Below are 14,210 nucleotides of genomic sequence, written 5' to 3' on the forward strand. Positions count from 1 at the left end.
ACTACCAAAGGGACATATAAAGCTCCTCTTTTTTTGTGAGATGTAAAGAAATAAATAAGACTACATGTGTCCATTTTAGCTGATAGGGAGGTGATCTTCATTTACCAATCAAAACGCCACTTGTCTAGCCTGACAAGAAATTCCGCTACGCATTCACATTCAAACAATGAACAAATATTGGAATAGAAAAATGACATTTTATTCAAATACATTTCTCTGGCCAGCAGAGAAGTAACAACCTTCAAAACTTCTGTTAAAAAAAGTTCGTGGAGTAATTTAATGAACAGCTGAACCTTCCATTCCACATGGGGTGTCCGTTAGTGAAGCGGTTAAAAACACCCGCTTTTGTCGCCACTGCAGTGAGAAGCTCTGGGTTAAGGATCTTGTCCCAGGACACTGTAACACTTTTTTGTAGGACTGGTCGTCAAGGATTTACTCTTGGTACTTCCCCTTCCTCTCCTCTCATACTGCGAAACCATCTCTAGGTGGAAGCATATCTCTGCCAGACCTCTGCAGTTGGAACAATCTACATATTTTAGGCAGCGTGTTATATCTTATTTCTTTATGCAACAGGTAAATGTTTAAAAATGGGCGAAGTGTCAGCATTAAGTAAATATAAACCAGTGTAAAATACAAAACGCCAGGCAAAAGTCATCTTTTCTGGGTAAGGAACTGTGATTGAAGTGAGGCAAATTACAGTAAAACGTGAGAAATAAATTATCTTAAAAAAAAATACAAGATGTCTAAAAAATGTCATTGTTTCCTGAATGGCACTCCATAAACCCATCGATTTATTGCAAAAATTATTAACAAGATTTGAAAAAAGTTTAAAGTGTAATGTAGAGACATCATCACAGAAATTCTTAAGATGATTGGAATGTTAGGAAAGAAATTACAGCCAAAGGTAGACAGAAAACACAAACGGAAATAGTTGACATCTCAATTTGGCTTTAAAAAACCCCATAATATTATGCTCAGTCAAGATGAAAAATTCAGGATTTTTTTAGGGGACGATAAATGTAAAATTGTCAGCAATGTTAGCTATTTTGTTCAGAACTAAGATAACGAGACAAATATAAAGTGTGATGTATACGCAGTGAAGGGTGCAAAAAACTGAAGCAAAATACAAAAGGAGCAAAAGCCTAAGCTCAGTATTAAGCGAAAGATAAACGCCATCTGAGTCACATCATTTTAGCACCTGTACATTTTTTAACGCCCTATTATTATTTTGTTCACTTGACAACAATGGTTCCTTTCTGGCTCCTGTTAGAGAAATTGTTGTTGCGAGTGCACATGAAATGGTAAGTCCCTGATCTGAACCTGAGGACCATGCCTTCGTATGAAGCAGGAGCATTGTTCAGTTGTGACTGAAGAGCAGTAACTTCACCAACAGCAAAATTTTGAACTGCACCTTGGCACTCTGCTTTACGGAAACATCTGGAAGAATAAATCCATATAATGACCATCAGTTTCCCCCCCAAATATGACAACACAGAGAGAAAAATATTCCTAGGGAAAATGTTCAAATTTCAACAGTGAAGCCTTTCTGAATACATATCTTGTTGTAGAAAATGGTTTGGATAGTGGAAGCTGTTTTATGGTTCTTACAAGAATAATTCCAACCCTGTTCCAGCATATTCCAATCACTATATATGCCTGCTCTTAAATTCAGAATGCGCTCTACATGGATGTTCATGACACTGACACTCTGTGCTGAATTCTTTTGTCCTTTAGATGAAATGTTGAATATAAAGATAAGACTAAAAAAATTCACTATAGCTCAGATTCCAAGGTATGACCATTTTCATCTGCAAGGTGATGATTCTTAATAGCTATCTGACTTAAGCAAACCTGAAAAACTTAACAGGTTTTGTAATGGTGTCGCTGGCAAATAGACTATGTTTGATAATGATATGAAAATATAAAAATAAATATTACCTGTAATACCCTGCAGTAGCTAGATCAACAGCTAGATCCTTAGGCTGGATGTTGATAACACCATGATAAGCCCACATAACCTGGGTTCTTTCCCACATTGTAGATTTCTCAAAAGGAACAGGAAAATTTTCATTCAGATCCAGGATCTCTACCATGTTGTTTCTATCGGTGCCTGCAAAGTTTGAAAAACACTGAGAAATAAACTGCAGCAGATTTCATTACTGTTTTCTTTAAGAACCAAATCTTCCTGTAATAAGGGGATTTAGACATAAATCATACTTTTAAAGTTGAGTATATCACGTACAAAACAAAATGGATGTAAAACATAATTATGTGCAATTGTCCATATTCATATTTAGTGAAAATGTAGAGGAGGTGGAGGGGAATTGGCATTTTATGCCGAGCCAGCAACTAAGGCTATATTATGGCAAGGCAGCCAGCCCTGTAAACAGATGCCACATGCAGAGAAAGAACAGCATGTCCAGGATGAGAGCTGAACCCAGGACAGCCAACCTTCACTGTATTGGTAACAGGCGCTAACTGAAACTGTTGCACTACCAGGCTGCCAGAACATAGGGGAAGCAGTATATAGTCACTTGTCATTCTCCATATCACCACTAAATGTTCACAAAGATGTGGAATGAAACTCACCAGAGGTACCCTCGCCTGCGTCACCCGCCTGTCCATCCCCAGCAGGGTTGCCATTATTATGAGTGTTGGAGCCTTCACACAAAACACAGCTGCTTCATGTCTCATCCTTATTCTCAGATTTTTAAGAATCTCTAGAGTATATTGAAACCATACAAGCCTTCCAAACAATCTGCTAATTCTATATTTATTTCTTAACATTTTAGGCAGAATGTTATATTTTAATTAAAGTGTAAATGATCTCAACAATATTTAATACAAGTTTAAGATGTTATTTAAAACCCATCCCAGAGAAATGGATAATAACTATTAGTCAACTTTTAACTTACAAGTTTTAGATATGGCACTTAATAACTACTATCCAATTTTTGGACCAACTTAATTTCTCTGTAAATGGGTAGTCCTCAAATTGTGTTTTTGGACTATACCTGTCCACTGTATGTGTACAAGATCTCCATCCTTTATCTCCAGGTGAGTGGGTGCAAAGTCATACTCCACAGCAGGGAACACCTGTACTATGTTGCCACGTTTACCTCGCACATTTAAATTATAAATACGTGCACCCTGTAGGTTCTGAGGACGAGCCTTAAGCAAAAATACATGGCTTCTATCTTGGAACACTCGGCCATACTGTGCTGTGTTAAGTGCCAGACGAAGAGGTGATTTCCCATTTCCAACAGTAACATACGGATTCTGTCTGACTGGTGAACGAGTCATCCTGACAACAATAAAAGGGATTAAATATGAAAAATTATCACAAAATTAGATCCATATGACAGCCAGCATTGTAATTAAAAATGATATTCCAATATTTATAAAAGGCTGGAAAGTAAATTGGCTAAAAATTCAATAACATTTTTAGACACAAATATGTCAGTTATATAAACAAAAGAAACATTTGCAAATAAATGCAAGTTTTAGTCTGCCCTATACCAGGTTGACAGTGACAGGCAGGCCCTTCTTATCCCCTGTGGGGCCTGAGGCATAGGGCATGTGATAGAGCATGCATTACGTCATTAATTTTGAACCTTGTTACCATATTAATCAAAAGTATGTGTCCCTAGGCAGATGCCTCGTTGAGCACACCTCAAACATCCAATGATCTGATCTAAAGAAGTCCTTTAGGCATGTCAGTTTTTTCACAAAAGGAACTAAATATTTTATCTTTTACTCTTGTGTTACTTACATTGCATCATTTTGTCTGTAGTCAGTGTTATAAGGATCATAGTCATCTGTAGAGATATTGTACCTATTGATTCAAAATTAAAAAGTTAATGCAAATTAAAAAAAACCCTATGAATACATTTAACATTTAATATGAAAAGGTATGAACATTTACAGAATTATGGATGTTCCCATCTTAAGAATTCCAAATTAAAATGATGGTTTATAGCTATGCACACATATCCTAGACAGTGATTTAGCACTAACAAAACCAAAAAACTACTGAAACAAGGAATCCATTTAAGATCACCTGTATCATGACAAATTGATTTATGAAACCTTGAATAAATATTTTGAAACAAGCATAAACATAATTTTTAAAGATACAATAAACGAAAAAAAACAAACAAACAAAAAAAACCAAGTATTTTATCGTCCTTGTCCTCAATATGAAAAGGCAGAAATGTGAGCATACATACATAAAGCAAGAAGAATATGAGGAGAAAAACAGTTATTATGCAAAAGACATTATACCTTATTCGGAAAACACATCTTTTTGTCTCAGCAGAAGGAAAGTATGGCAGAACCCAGTTGTACGTAAGGGCCTGACCATCCACACCATTACCAAGATGATTTGATCTGACCATAAAAATTATTTTAAGTTTTAAACATAGTTTTAATTTTGCATTTACATAATTCACATGACCCTACAATCACATTTTAATGAAAAAGATAAACAGACATTAAAATTAACTACATATCTAGGGTTTTTTTTCCCATCTGATGGCAAAAAACTACTCAGATAAATTTAACTATAAGTCATCGCTGAAACTTGGAAACAGCATCATAAAATCTTGTATTCACCTTGACCACGGGGCTTCCAAACAATCTGGTGCTTTAAGTTTAACCAGACATTCTTCCTGACTGAAGTCTGAGGTATCATAAGGCACTCCCCAGATATACTGAACTGCTCCATTACTGGCTCGTTCACAGTCAGCTTTGATTCTGTACTCTGTCATTCACAAGTAGATCCATATAAAATAGGTATGTTAATACGAGAATATCACCTGAATACACACCATCATACACATCTCCCACATGATGGGAAAAGGGGAAGGAAGTATTTGCACCTCAAATTAATTTCTGACTCATTATCCGACATTGTATTAAATTGTACACAAGAAATGATGTGCTATATATAGTGGCATAGGAAGATGTTTGGCTTGGTGGGGGGACTGGGGGAACTTCATGCTGAGAATGAGCATTCTTGCCTCCTCAGTATCTTTTATGAGGAAGAAACTGCAATCCTTGACCCACTCTCACCCCCGGCTCCTACATCACTGATATATACACCACCCCATTTAATGTCTCTCGTGGCACACCAGGGTGCCCACTTCACAAACGAAGTGATTTTTAATCAAAGGGCAAAAGTACTACTAACTCATAAAAAGGTCATTTAACTGTTCTAATCACTTAACTGCCCATTTTACTTCATGCCCATCATGTTACTGCTATATGCTGGTGAACAAGTGCTTAACTGTGTGCTTTTATGTATTTTAAACTGTCAGTGTTTTTAGTCCTACAAGTTCAAGAACACTCACGTGGGGCCTTTTCAAGATAGGTGTACAGCGTTACCCAACGCCCTCCATTATTTTGACAGTCTTCTTGTGTTCTCCATCGTGACCAGCCTTTTGTTTCAATACACTCCCCATAGGGCTGTGCATTGAAACTACGTGAAGTATAGTATCTGCAAATATAAACATTTTAAACTTATTTTGCAAAACAAACAGTCATTAGTACTATAATGCCAACATCATGTTCATGCCACTGTATATCAACAGATATATGCACTTCCCATCAACATCTTGCCTACATACATTTTAAAAGCCATATAGTGCTGATATATCTTAGTCACACACTCTTCCACACATATACTGCAGATACATCAATATCTCAGTCACATACTCCTGTACACATTAAACTTAAGAGCTGTATGCTGCAGATATATTATTATCTTAGTCACATGTTCCTCGAGACCTCCCACTGTTACCTTACTTTCTCTTACACATGTACATGTAACAGCTTTTCTATCAAATAAAAATCAACAGTTTTCTTGTGCAATAAGGATGGTTACTGGATTCAAGCAAAAGAGACATCAAAATGTGAACAACTTATTTCTGTAACATTTACTGGCTTTGACTAACACTGACAAAGAAAGGGAAAGATGAAGTAGCTGTGATCTAGTTTAGGCATATTCATATCTTAAACTGTCAAATTTTACCCTTGTAAAATCTGCATAAGCAAACAACAAAAATGAAGGAGACGAAAATTAAAATACCAGCCAACAAACTTGAGCACTGTTACTACATAAGGCAACATATATAAAAACTGTTAAATCTCAGAAAATAAATGAAGACTCACCCACACATGGATGAATTCTCTGCCAGCACGGCAATGTCTTTCCATGGAGCAGGATGCCAGTAGGGAAAGTAGTCTCGCTCTTCTGGACACTCATAACCAAACTGGTTACCATTTGGGTTTTGGCGTGTATAGACTGCACTGCTATAGCCAAACCCATTGTTTGTATTGAGCTTTTGGTCAGCAGTGAACAGACCTGAAAAAGCACATTATACCATACACTAACTTGAATACTTAGGGTACATGCTTGTTGCATGCCACCAAGAAAATGTCTGCACACATAGACATCTACCCTTAATTCCAAAATATAGACAACTACAAATGGCTGAAAATGAATGAATGATTTAGAAGACAAGATAAAAACAGAGTAAAGCCTTAGAATCAAACTGAAGATGCCATAAAGCAAGGTTATATTTCGGTTACTTAACTGTCTCTTTCAACTCATCCTAATAATAAATGATCTACTACAACAGCTTCACCTTGATTTCTCTCTCGCATGTAGCATTTGTTGTACCAATCCCAAGATTCATGAAGACCTTCAGTTTGATCTACACTCTCAGTCTTTCTTTGGTTTTTCGCTGTTAAGGTTTCATTCACTGTTTGTGCCTTTTTGTAGGTTTGCGTTGTTGTTGATATCCCATTGCGAAATGTATCAGCTACCAAAATGAAAAGCATAATTTAGCTAAACAATCTTGTAAGTATTAAATTAAGAAACCAAGGATATAAACAAGCATTACTGAACAATGTCTACATTAATTATAATATTAAATTATAGTTATAAAGTATATCATTCCCCAGCACCAGTCAAGCTGAAAGCACTGTGCACACAATATTAGAAAGAAACACATGGATATCGCACAAAGGCATGCGAACCTGTCACTTTTCACACACATACATATTACCCCCACCCCAAACCAGAAGCAGAGAAATATCTATGGTAGCCAGAATATCTGCAATCACCATCAGAAGCAGCAAATGTGCGTAGTGAAGATAATACTGATGAATAACATAGCCATAGCCACAGATTAAAAAAATGAGTCAAGACAGTCTGAAGATCCAAAAGAAGATTACCCTGAATTCTAAAATGTAGATTAAATAAGTAGCAACACAGAGAAAATCCACTATAAAGCAAGCAGGAAAAGATTTAAAAAGATTTGTAAACCTGTCCACAGATCTTGCTCAAAGGGAAAAAACAGACAGCCAGACAGTTGGACATTTTACCAATGTTAGCAAATGTAACAGTGTCGCCATGTAGAGGCATATTCTCAAAACAACAACTCAAGAAGTCAAATTGGTAAAATTAAATTCGTCACTGCATGTTTATAGACCCCTTTATTCCTTTAGCAGATCAAACTGATGGCTAACCACAGTTGCCATGGTAAACAAGCAGGAAGAAAATGTCACAAAAATAGGGTTATATTACAATCGATGTGCACAAAAGGAAGAAACTTGACAGAAATAGAAAAACAGTCCAGGATGATGATAAAGATCACAACAAAAGATTCAGGTCAAACCATGGACACTAAAAGCTAAAGTAACTCATTGGCAGGTACAAAAGCAGAGCTAGCCCCCTCAAACCAGTAAGGCGAAGGGACATTAACACCACAAACAGATTAAATTGTTCTCAATGAATAATCTCTACTCACCCTCTCAACAGTATTGGCCTGTACTGATTTATATTACCAAAAACATGTAACCATACCTTGAGGTGATGATATGTCTGTCTGACAAGCATACTGAAGAACTAAAATGCAGTTCTGTTTCTGCGGGTTTGTATCTTCATTTCCTCCACATCCATGCTGATTAGTCCACTCCACAGTCAAAATGCTCTGACCATTAACATCACTCTGGAAATATTTCTAACACAAAAACAGGTGACATCTGAATGACAGTAACAAACAAATGGTTCTCCAGAAACAAAGACCGAAATAAAATGAAAAAATGAAGACACCTCTTGATAGGCACGTAGTAAGGATTACTACCTATGTTTTCTCTATATGATACAATAAAATTGAGCAATCTGAACTGCTAATTGTGAATTACATTGAAGCGTTTACCATTCTGTATTGTTCATTTTCAGTTGCAGCTGCTTCAGTTCCATTATCTCCAACATTATAACCACCTCTGTTGTTGTTCTGGAAAAAAATTAAATCAGTAGTAACAATTCTACATGTAGGATCACATATCACAGTATTAATACTTTAAAAAAAAAAATCATATTTAGACTACACAACTATTGAATCTGGAGATGCCATAAACTTTTCCAGTTTACTCGAATTTAAAGCTTTTCTAGATCTGTTTGAGATGAACACCAATTTAAAACATTTCAAGCCTCTAAAGGCATGTAAAATATTTTTTTGAACAAAACAGTCATATTGTTGATTATAGTGATAGAGATTATTGGTTATGAGATGGATACAACTTACCTTCATAATCATATAATATAGTGAATATCAGGTCTGGGGAGATCATTCACACAAACAAAAATAATAAACTAGAAAACTAAGAAATTGTATGCTCCCCATAAAGGAAAAAATAAAAGACAAGATTGTAAGACACACTAACACAGCAACAAAGTGAAATTGCTAATAAAACCGGCAGTGTAAGCATATGTATAAATACTACCTGAGAATCAAAAAGTCTGTTGGCATTTTTTCTTTCGGCCTGTCTTTCATTAAGTCTGTTGTTGGACCCTCTTGGAACATGAAGGTAAATATCTGCCAATGCCAGCTCAAGTATTGCTCCAAGAAGGAAAGTTTTTGTGATAAAAGTAGTATGCATGACTGTCAAGAATGAAAGAAGAGCAAAATTTTACCTAACTGAATTGAAGAAGAATTAAATAGTTGACAGAGAGCTACAGTGATATCCACCAAATATGCTCAAAAATGTTTTATATGATATAAAACATTATTTCTCTCATATTAATTTTGAAAAAATGATACTCGGTATTAAATATCACTTTATTGACAAGTACCTGGAATTGAGCTGCTTAATTAGTCCTCTAAGTCTTGTCTAAGACGTCTAAGTAACCATAAAATGTAAACAAGTTCATGGACAATAGTAATGACAAAACTTTACCACTTTCTCCAACATGGATGAATTTCGGTCACTAATATAACTATCATCATAATACTTTACTTTGATATCTGGATTATTAACAGGGCTACAAATGCCATTAGTAATTATTCTTAATACTGATCTATTTTATTACTGAAGCTATTTTGTATGTATATACTTTACTGAATTCGGTAATTTCTGCGTTTTGACAGCTTGAACGAAAATAAGTTCAGCATTTCTAACACTAGAATAATGTGACAGAGATTAAATATCTAAGTAAATAAATTTTACTTTTGTTTGTAAATTTACAACAGACTTACTTCGAATCATCGACTACAGATCCGCCTCCTGCTACAACAACACGCGAGCTGTCTCAAGGCGCTGTCGTAACTACTTTCTCCTGCGTTACTTGGTGGATTTACACTTCCGCTACAGGAAATAACACAGCAGACAGCAATCCACCCGTACACGTCCTTGGTTACACCGTCACGATTAATTCGACTATGGTTCGGAGAATTGATTCTGGCGCCGTGGGTTGTAATAAACTAGCCACTCGACAAAACGTTTCAACACATTCGCAATTTAGACTCAGAAACATGAAGGAGAATGGATCCACTTCAGCATTGGCCATAGAATGGTCATACTACTGTGAATGAATCATGAACGTGTATAGGGGATATAAGTTCGTGTAATGAATAGTATAGGGCTGTGCGAATGAATGAGACACGAATGTAGAAGCCTGTTTTGTTGTGTACGAATTTTAATCGAGCTGCAACTGAATTGTCCTCTGGGATAAATAAAGTATTTTCTTATCTCTTATCTTACTATTTTTCGCATTTGTCTGTTTTCAACATCGCTCGAGTGCATAGAATGAACTAAGGGAAAGTACCTAGTCGTAAAGTGTTAAAGAGTTCTCTCCTCTCTTACTCTTAAAATGGCGTCAATGCCATCGCATGGTCGAGCAGACGAAAAGGACGAATCATTAGAATCGTCGAAAAAGTTTCAAAAAACGGAAAAAGAAGATTATGGCTATTACTTCTACCCAGAAAGAAGTGATTACAAAGAAGTTCAGTCTTTCTGGGCTTCTATTTGGGGAAGACCTGGCGCTCAAACCTTTAATTGCGAAGCCAATGTCACTTGGTGTATAAAAAACCGTGAGATGGTGTTAAATGCTTTTGTGTATTTCAAATATTTAATTAGTTGCATTTTCAAAAAGTTATAGCGTTGAAAAATTTGTTCAGTCAACTGTATCAAAAAAAAAATTCACGAGAATAAAAATAATGTATTGATTGTGCATGGAGTACCCCAATCGATGGCTTGATCCTTAAGCATTGAGTCAAGTTATTGTATTAGAATATTAATAACGTAGCATTAAAAAAAACCCCGCCCATGAAATAACAATTTCTCCAGAGTTTTCAATGTTAAAGAGCTTTGTTGTTAGTGTTACCTAATGGTGTGGAAGTTGGTTGTCTTTTGGTCTTATTAACACAAGCACGTACATAGCAAAGTTATTTCACGATTTCAGCGTTCTCCTACATACCAAATTACAGGGGCGGGGGAATCACATTATATTACTGCTATACTAGCGTAATAGTATATGCTGTGTATGTTTTCAGATCCAATGGTCAAACTTTTAGTCAGAGCTTTAAAAAGTCATGGCTGGTAAGAAAGGTTATTGATTTTCTTCATTTGAGTTTTCATTTGTGATTGCGTTCTAATAATACATGACTCAAGGTAGCTTTAGTTTGGATGATAAGTCAATTTTCCAGACATTCTCCCTTTTTAAATTGACTAATTTATAAAACTGAGAATAATAAACTGAACCACTTTATTGCTGGTGACACCATACACCATTTATTTATATTGTACTACAAAATTTTCTGAACATCTGAGGCAAAGGTGTCCTTGTTTTAGTTGGCTGGAAATATCACTACAATTTTCTAGGTTTTTAGAAATGAATAGCTCCTTTCTATGTATGCTACTTTCTCGTTAAAGGTCTTAATGTGTTTACTATAGAAGAAAATCTGTTTTATTTTGTTTATCTTATTTTATTCCCCAGTGAAGTGAATTTACGACGTCACATTTCATGTGAAAGTTGCCTTGAAAAAGTGAATGGAGGTTTTGATCCATCTACTAATCAGGTAACGGAAGAAATTCATATTAGAGTAAAAATTCTATCAGTACTAAGTTTAAACATTTTTGCTTTTACTTTAATACTGATTTTCTGAAACTTTAATATTATAGTGAGTCCATTTAACTTTAAAGATTAGTCACTTTCATAACTGGAAAACTCCCATACCTACCTAAGAATACTGGTAAAGGGTAACAAAGGGCAAGAACTAGCCCCTGCATTCCCCATGTTATGCCTGTGATACTGTAAACCACTTCCAGTTCACTTTTCCTATGGGCACTAGGCTATTGGGCATTTAACTTTCATTGTAGTAAATTATATACTTACTTTGCATACAAAAACAAAAGTTAAATATATTTGGTGGATAAACATCTGGTGATTTACAAGGTACCCGGTTAGGTCTATTTATCTACAGTTTTATTTATCAAGATCTTATTTTTATATGCTCTAATCAGATAAACCTAAAGGTGGATGCTTTGCCAAATGCCATAACTTCTTACACCAACAGCTAACATTCATTAACTCATTTTAAATTTTTATAAAAAGGTAGTGGTTTGCCAGAACAATGTAACTCGGCGAAGCGTATGCTGTAATGTGTTGGCTCATGAGTTTGTCCATGCTTTCGACTCATGTCGAGCCAAGGTGGACTTCAAAGACTTGAGACATCTTGCGTGTACCGAGGTATGCCACATGTAGTGCATTCTTGCTTGGTTTGATTTGTTAAGAAAGTGTATTTCACAAAATAAAGCTTTGTCCATGTCCATGATTAAGAAAAAAAGAAAAATGCATAGCTACAGCTAAGTAATCTTCCCACTCTGTCTACTTCAAACAAAAAATAAAAGCCCTTGAAAAAGAAACTTCTCCACTCAATTTGCAAAAGCAATATCTCCTTTATATGCACGTGATTAGAATCAGCATATTATCAAATGTTCATAATTGCCATTTTTGTTGTGTAGATAATATCAGATCTGCACAATTTAATGTATCTTGACAATGTGGTACATTCACTTGCTTACATTTACTTAAAGAAATGCAGTTGACTTTTTGATGATTATTCGGTCCATACCCTAAACAGGAAGAATATTTAAAAACAATATTTATGTTATCATGGAATTTTTTTTTTTTTTTTAATGTAAAAATGCTTTCTTCTGATTGAGACAAAATCTTTTCACAGATTCGTGCTGCAAATCTTATGCACTGTTCCTTTCTGGCTGCTGTAGCTTCTGGAGATGCATCACCTATCAATATTAAACAGCGTCATGCTGTAAGCTACTTCCATTCCTTATCAACAAGAGATAAAATTTCATTTACAAAACTGATTTTTATAAAGTTGCTACTCTTAAAAACCATAATTTTTTTCATGAGTAATTTCATTAACGATAATATTAATTTTTAATCACTACATATTTTTTCTTATTTATTGTACCTGCTTCTTGCTGGTGATCACTTTCTTCATTGCTTGTGAGGTTTTTGTGTCTCTTATGTGGAAAAGGGAATAATAATAGTTCTCTCAGACCACTGCTAGTACTTTAAACTTTTAGTTTTCTTTATTTACTTCTCATTCTTGCTAACTGCTCCATGAGATACATTTCTGAGGTACAGACTACGTAGCTTTAATTCTTTACATATTTGTTGCAGAACTGTGTGAAATCAAAGGCTATACAGTCTGTACTTATGGTACGAAATGTTCCAGTTCAAGAGGCTAAAGAAATTGTTGATAGTGTCTTTGACAAATGTTATAATGACTTAGAACCAGTTGGTCGCCAGTGTCGTAAAAATTCTCGTGATGCAGACAGAGCTTTAATAGAAGGACAATTCTATGGCTACAGTTGATTAGTTTGATGACGTGCTCTATGACATGCAGAGCATAATCCTCATGTGCATGAGTTTGAAGATTCAACCTCTTAATTATAACATAACAGCAGAAATAGTGCCCTTCATTTGCTAATGCAGCCATCCAGTGGAATCATCATTAGGTTGAATCCTTGTTAATTTTGGAAAAACACTTCTTGGTCTGGTAGTGATGATTGTTTTCTGCAACATACACTGGAGAGAAAAGTGTGTGATTGTAGACACAAACATTTAGTTCTAGTATCTTTACTGTTAGAAGAGTCTGATAACATGTTGGGAATATGATAATTATGCAACAAACCTTTAGTGCAAGCAATCCTGACTGTGATGATAGGACCAAAGCCATTCATCTTACTTTCATGAAAATTATATGATGATGATCAGTTGTGGAGTTGTGGTTGTTGGTGTGGTGGAGAGTTACTGGCTGCCTTTACAAAGTATGAGGGAGACAACCATCTTGGTGAAGCACACCACCTTAACTGCTGTATGACTTTTGTGTATGTTTACTAGGGAATTTTTGATGTATTTTTATTAAAATTATTAAATGTATATAGGCCTACAAAAGAGGTAGAGTTGTTTGCATAGAAAAGAATGCGCAAATGTACAGGCGTACTGCATATACATTTAGTTCCATCTGTGCTTAATCCTTACTACTATCTAAGGTATGTTATTATTACTTATTAATGATATGATGATGATGATTTGTAGTGCGCAGGTATCCATTCCGAAGAATGCTCATTGCGCAGAAAAAAAAATCTAATTATATATCTAATTCTAAAATCAGTCCTGAGAGAAAGTTCCTTTTCTTGATGCTCAACTGAAAGCGTAAAGGTTGACACATCACTGCTTTCACTGTATCAACTGTCTCTGGGGACTAATGTTCCATAAATCTGTATATCTTTCACACTCACAATTTATCTTAAATCGTAAAAACAATTACACTATTAAAACACAACTGACGTCTCCACTTGGGGACAGACGTTACCCACTAAATGACACTGTC

The 14,210-nt window shown here is 35.4% G+C and overlaps 2 protein-coding genes across 2 annotated transcripts; one reads left to right on the top strand and one right to left on the bottom strand.

Annotated features, from left to right (window-relative positions):
- Window positions 1-177: 177 nt before the first annotated feature.
- LOC112572027 (protein DD3-3-like) lies at window positions 178-9,729 on the bottom strand. Its single transcript, XM_025251528.1, has 14 exons — window positions 9,546-9,729; window positions 8,794-8,951; window positions 8,226-8,303; window positions 7,871-8,027; window positions 6,648-6,824; window positions 6,172-6,364; window positions 5,352-5,497; window positions 4,615-4,762; window positions 4,285-4,389; window positions 3,773-3,835; window positions 3,015-3,304; window positions 2,590-2,661; window positions 1,939-2,110; window positions 178-1,437 (listed from the first exon to the last, which is right to left on the bottom strand). Exons 1-14 carry the CDS (start codon window positions 9,553-9,555, stop codon window positions 1,233-1,235), a joined length of 1,974 nt encoding a protein of 657 aa, XP_025107313.1. The 5' UTR covers window positions 9,556-9,729; the 3' UTR covers window positions 178-1,232.
- Window positions 9,730-10,134: 405 nt separating this feature from the next.
- LOC112572029 (mitochondrial inner membrane protease ATP23 homolog) lies at window positions 10,135-13,722 on the top strand. The gene is made up of 6 exons (XM_025251530.1): window positions 10,135-10,379; window positions 10,842-10,887; window positions 11,285-11,366; window positions 11,903-12,037; window positions 12,531-12,620; window positions 12,995-13,722. The coding sequence occupies exons 1-6, from the start codon at window positions 10,160-10,162 to the stop codon at window positions 13,187-13,189; spliced, it is 768 nt and encodes a 255-aa protein (XP_025107315.1). The 5' UTR covers window positions 10,135-10,159; the 3' UTR covers window positions 13,190-13,722.
- Window positions 13,723-14,210: the final 488 nt, after the last annotated feature.

Source organism: Pomacea canaliculata, linkage group LG9 (assembly GCF_003073045.1).
Source record: "Pomacea canaliculata isolate SZHN2017 linkage group LG9, ASM307304v1, whole genome shotgun sequence".
NCBI lineage: Eukaryota > Metazoa > Mollusca > Gastropoda > Architaenioglossa > Ampullariidae > Pomacea > Pomacea canaliculata.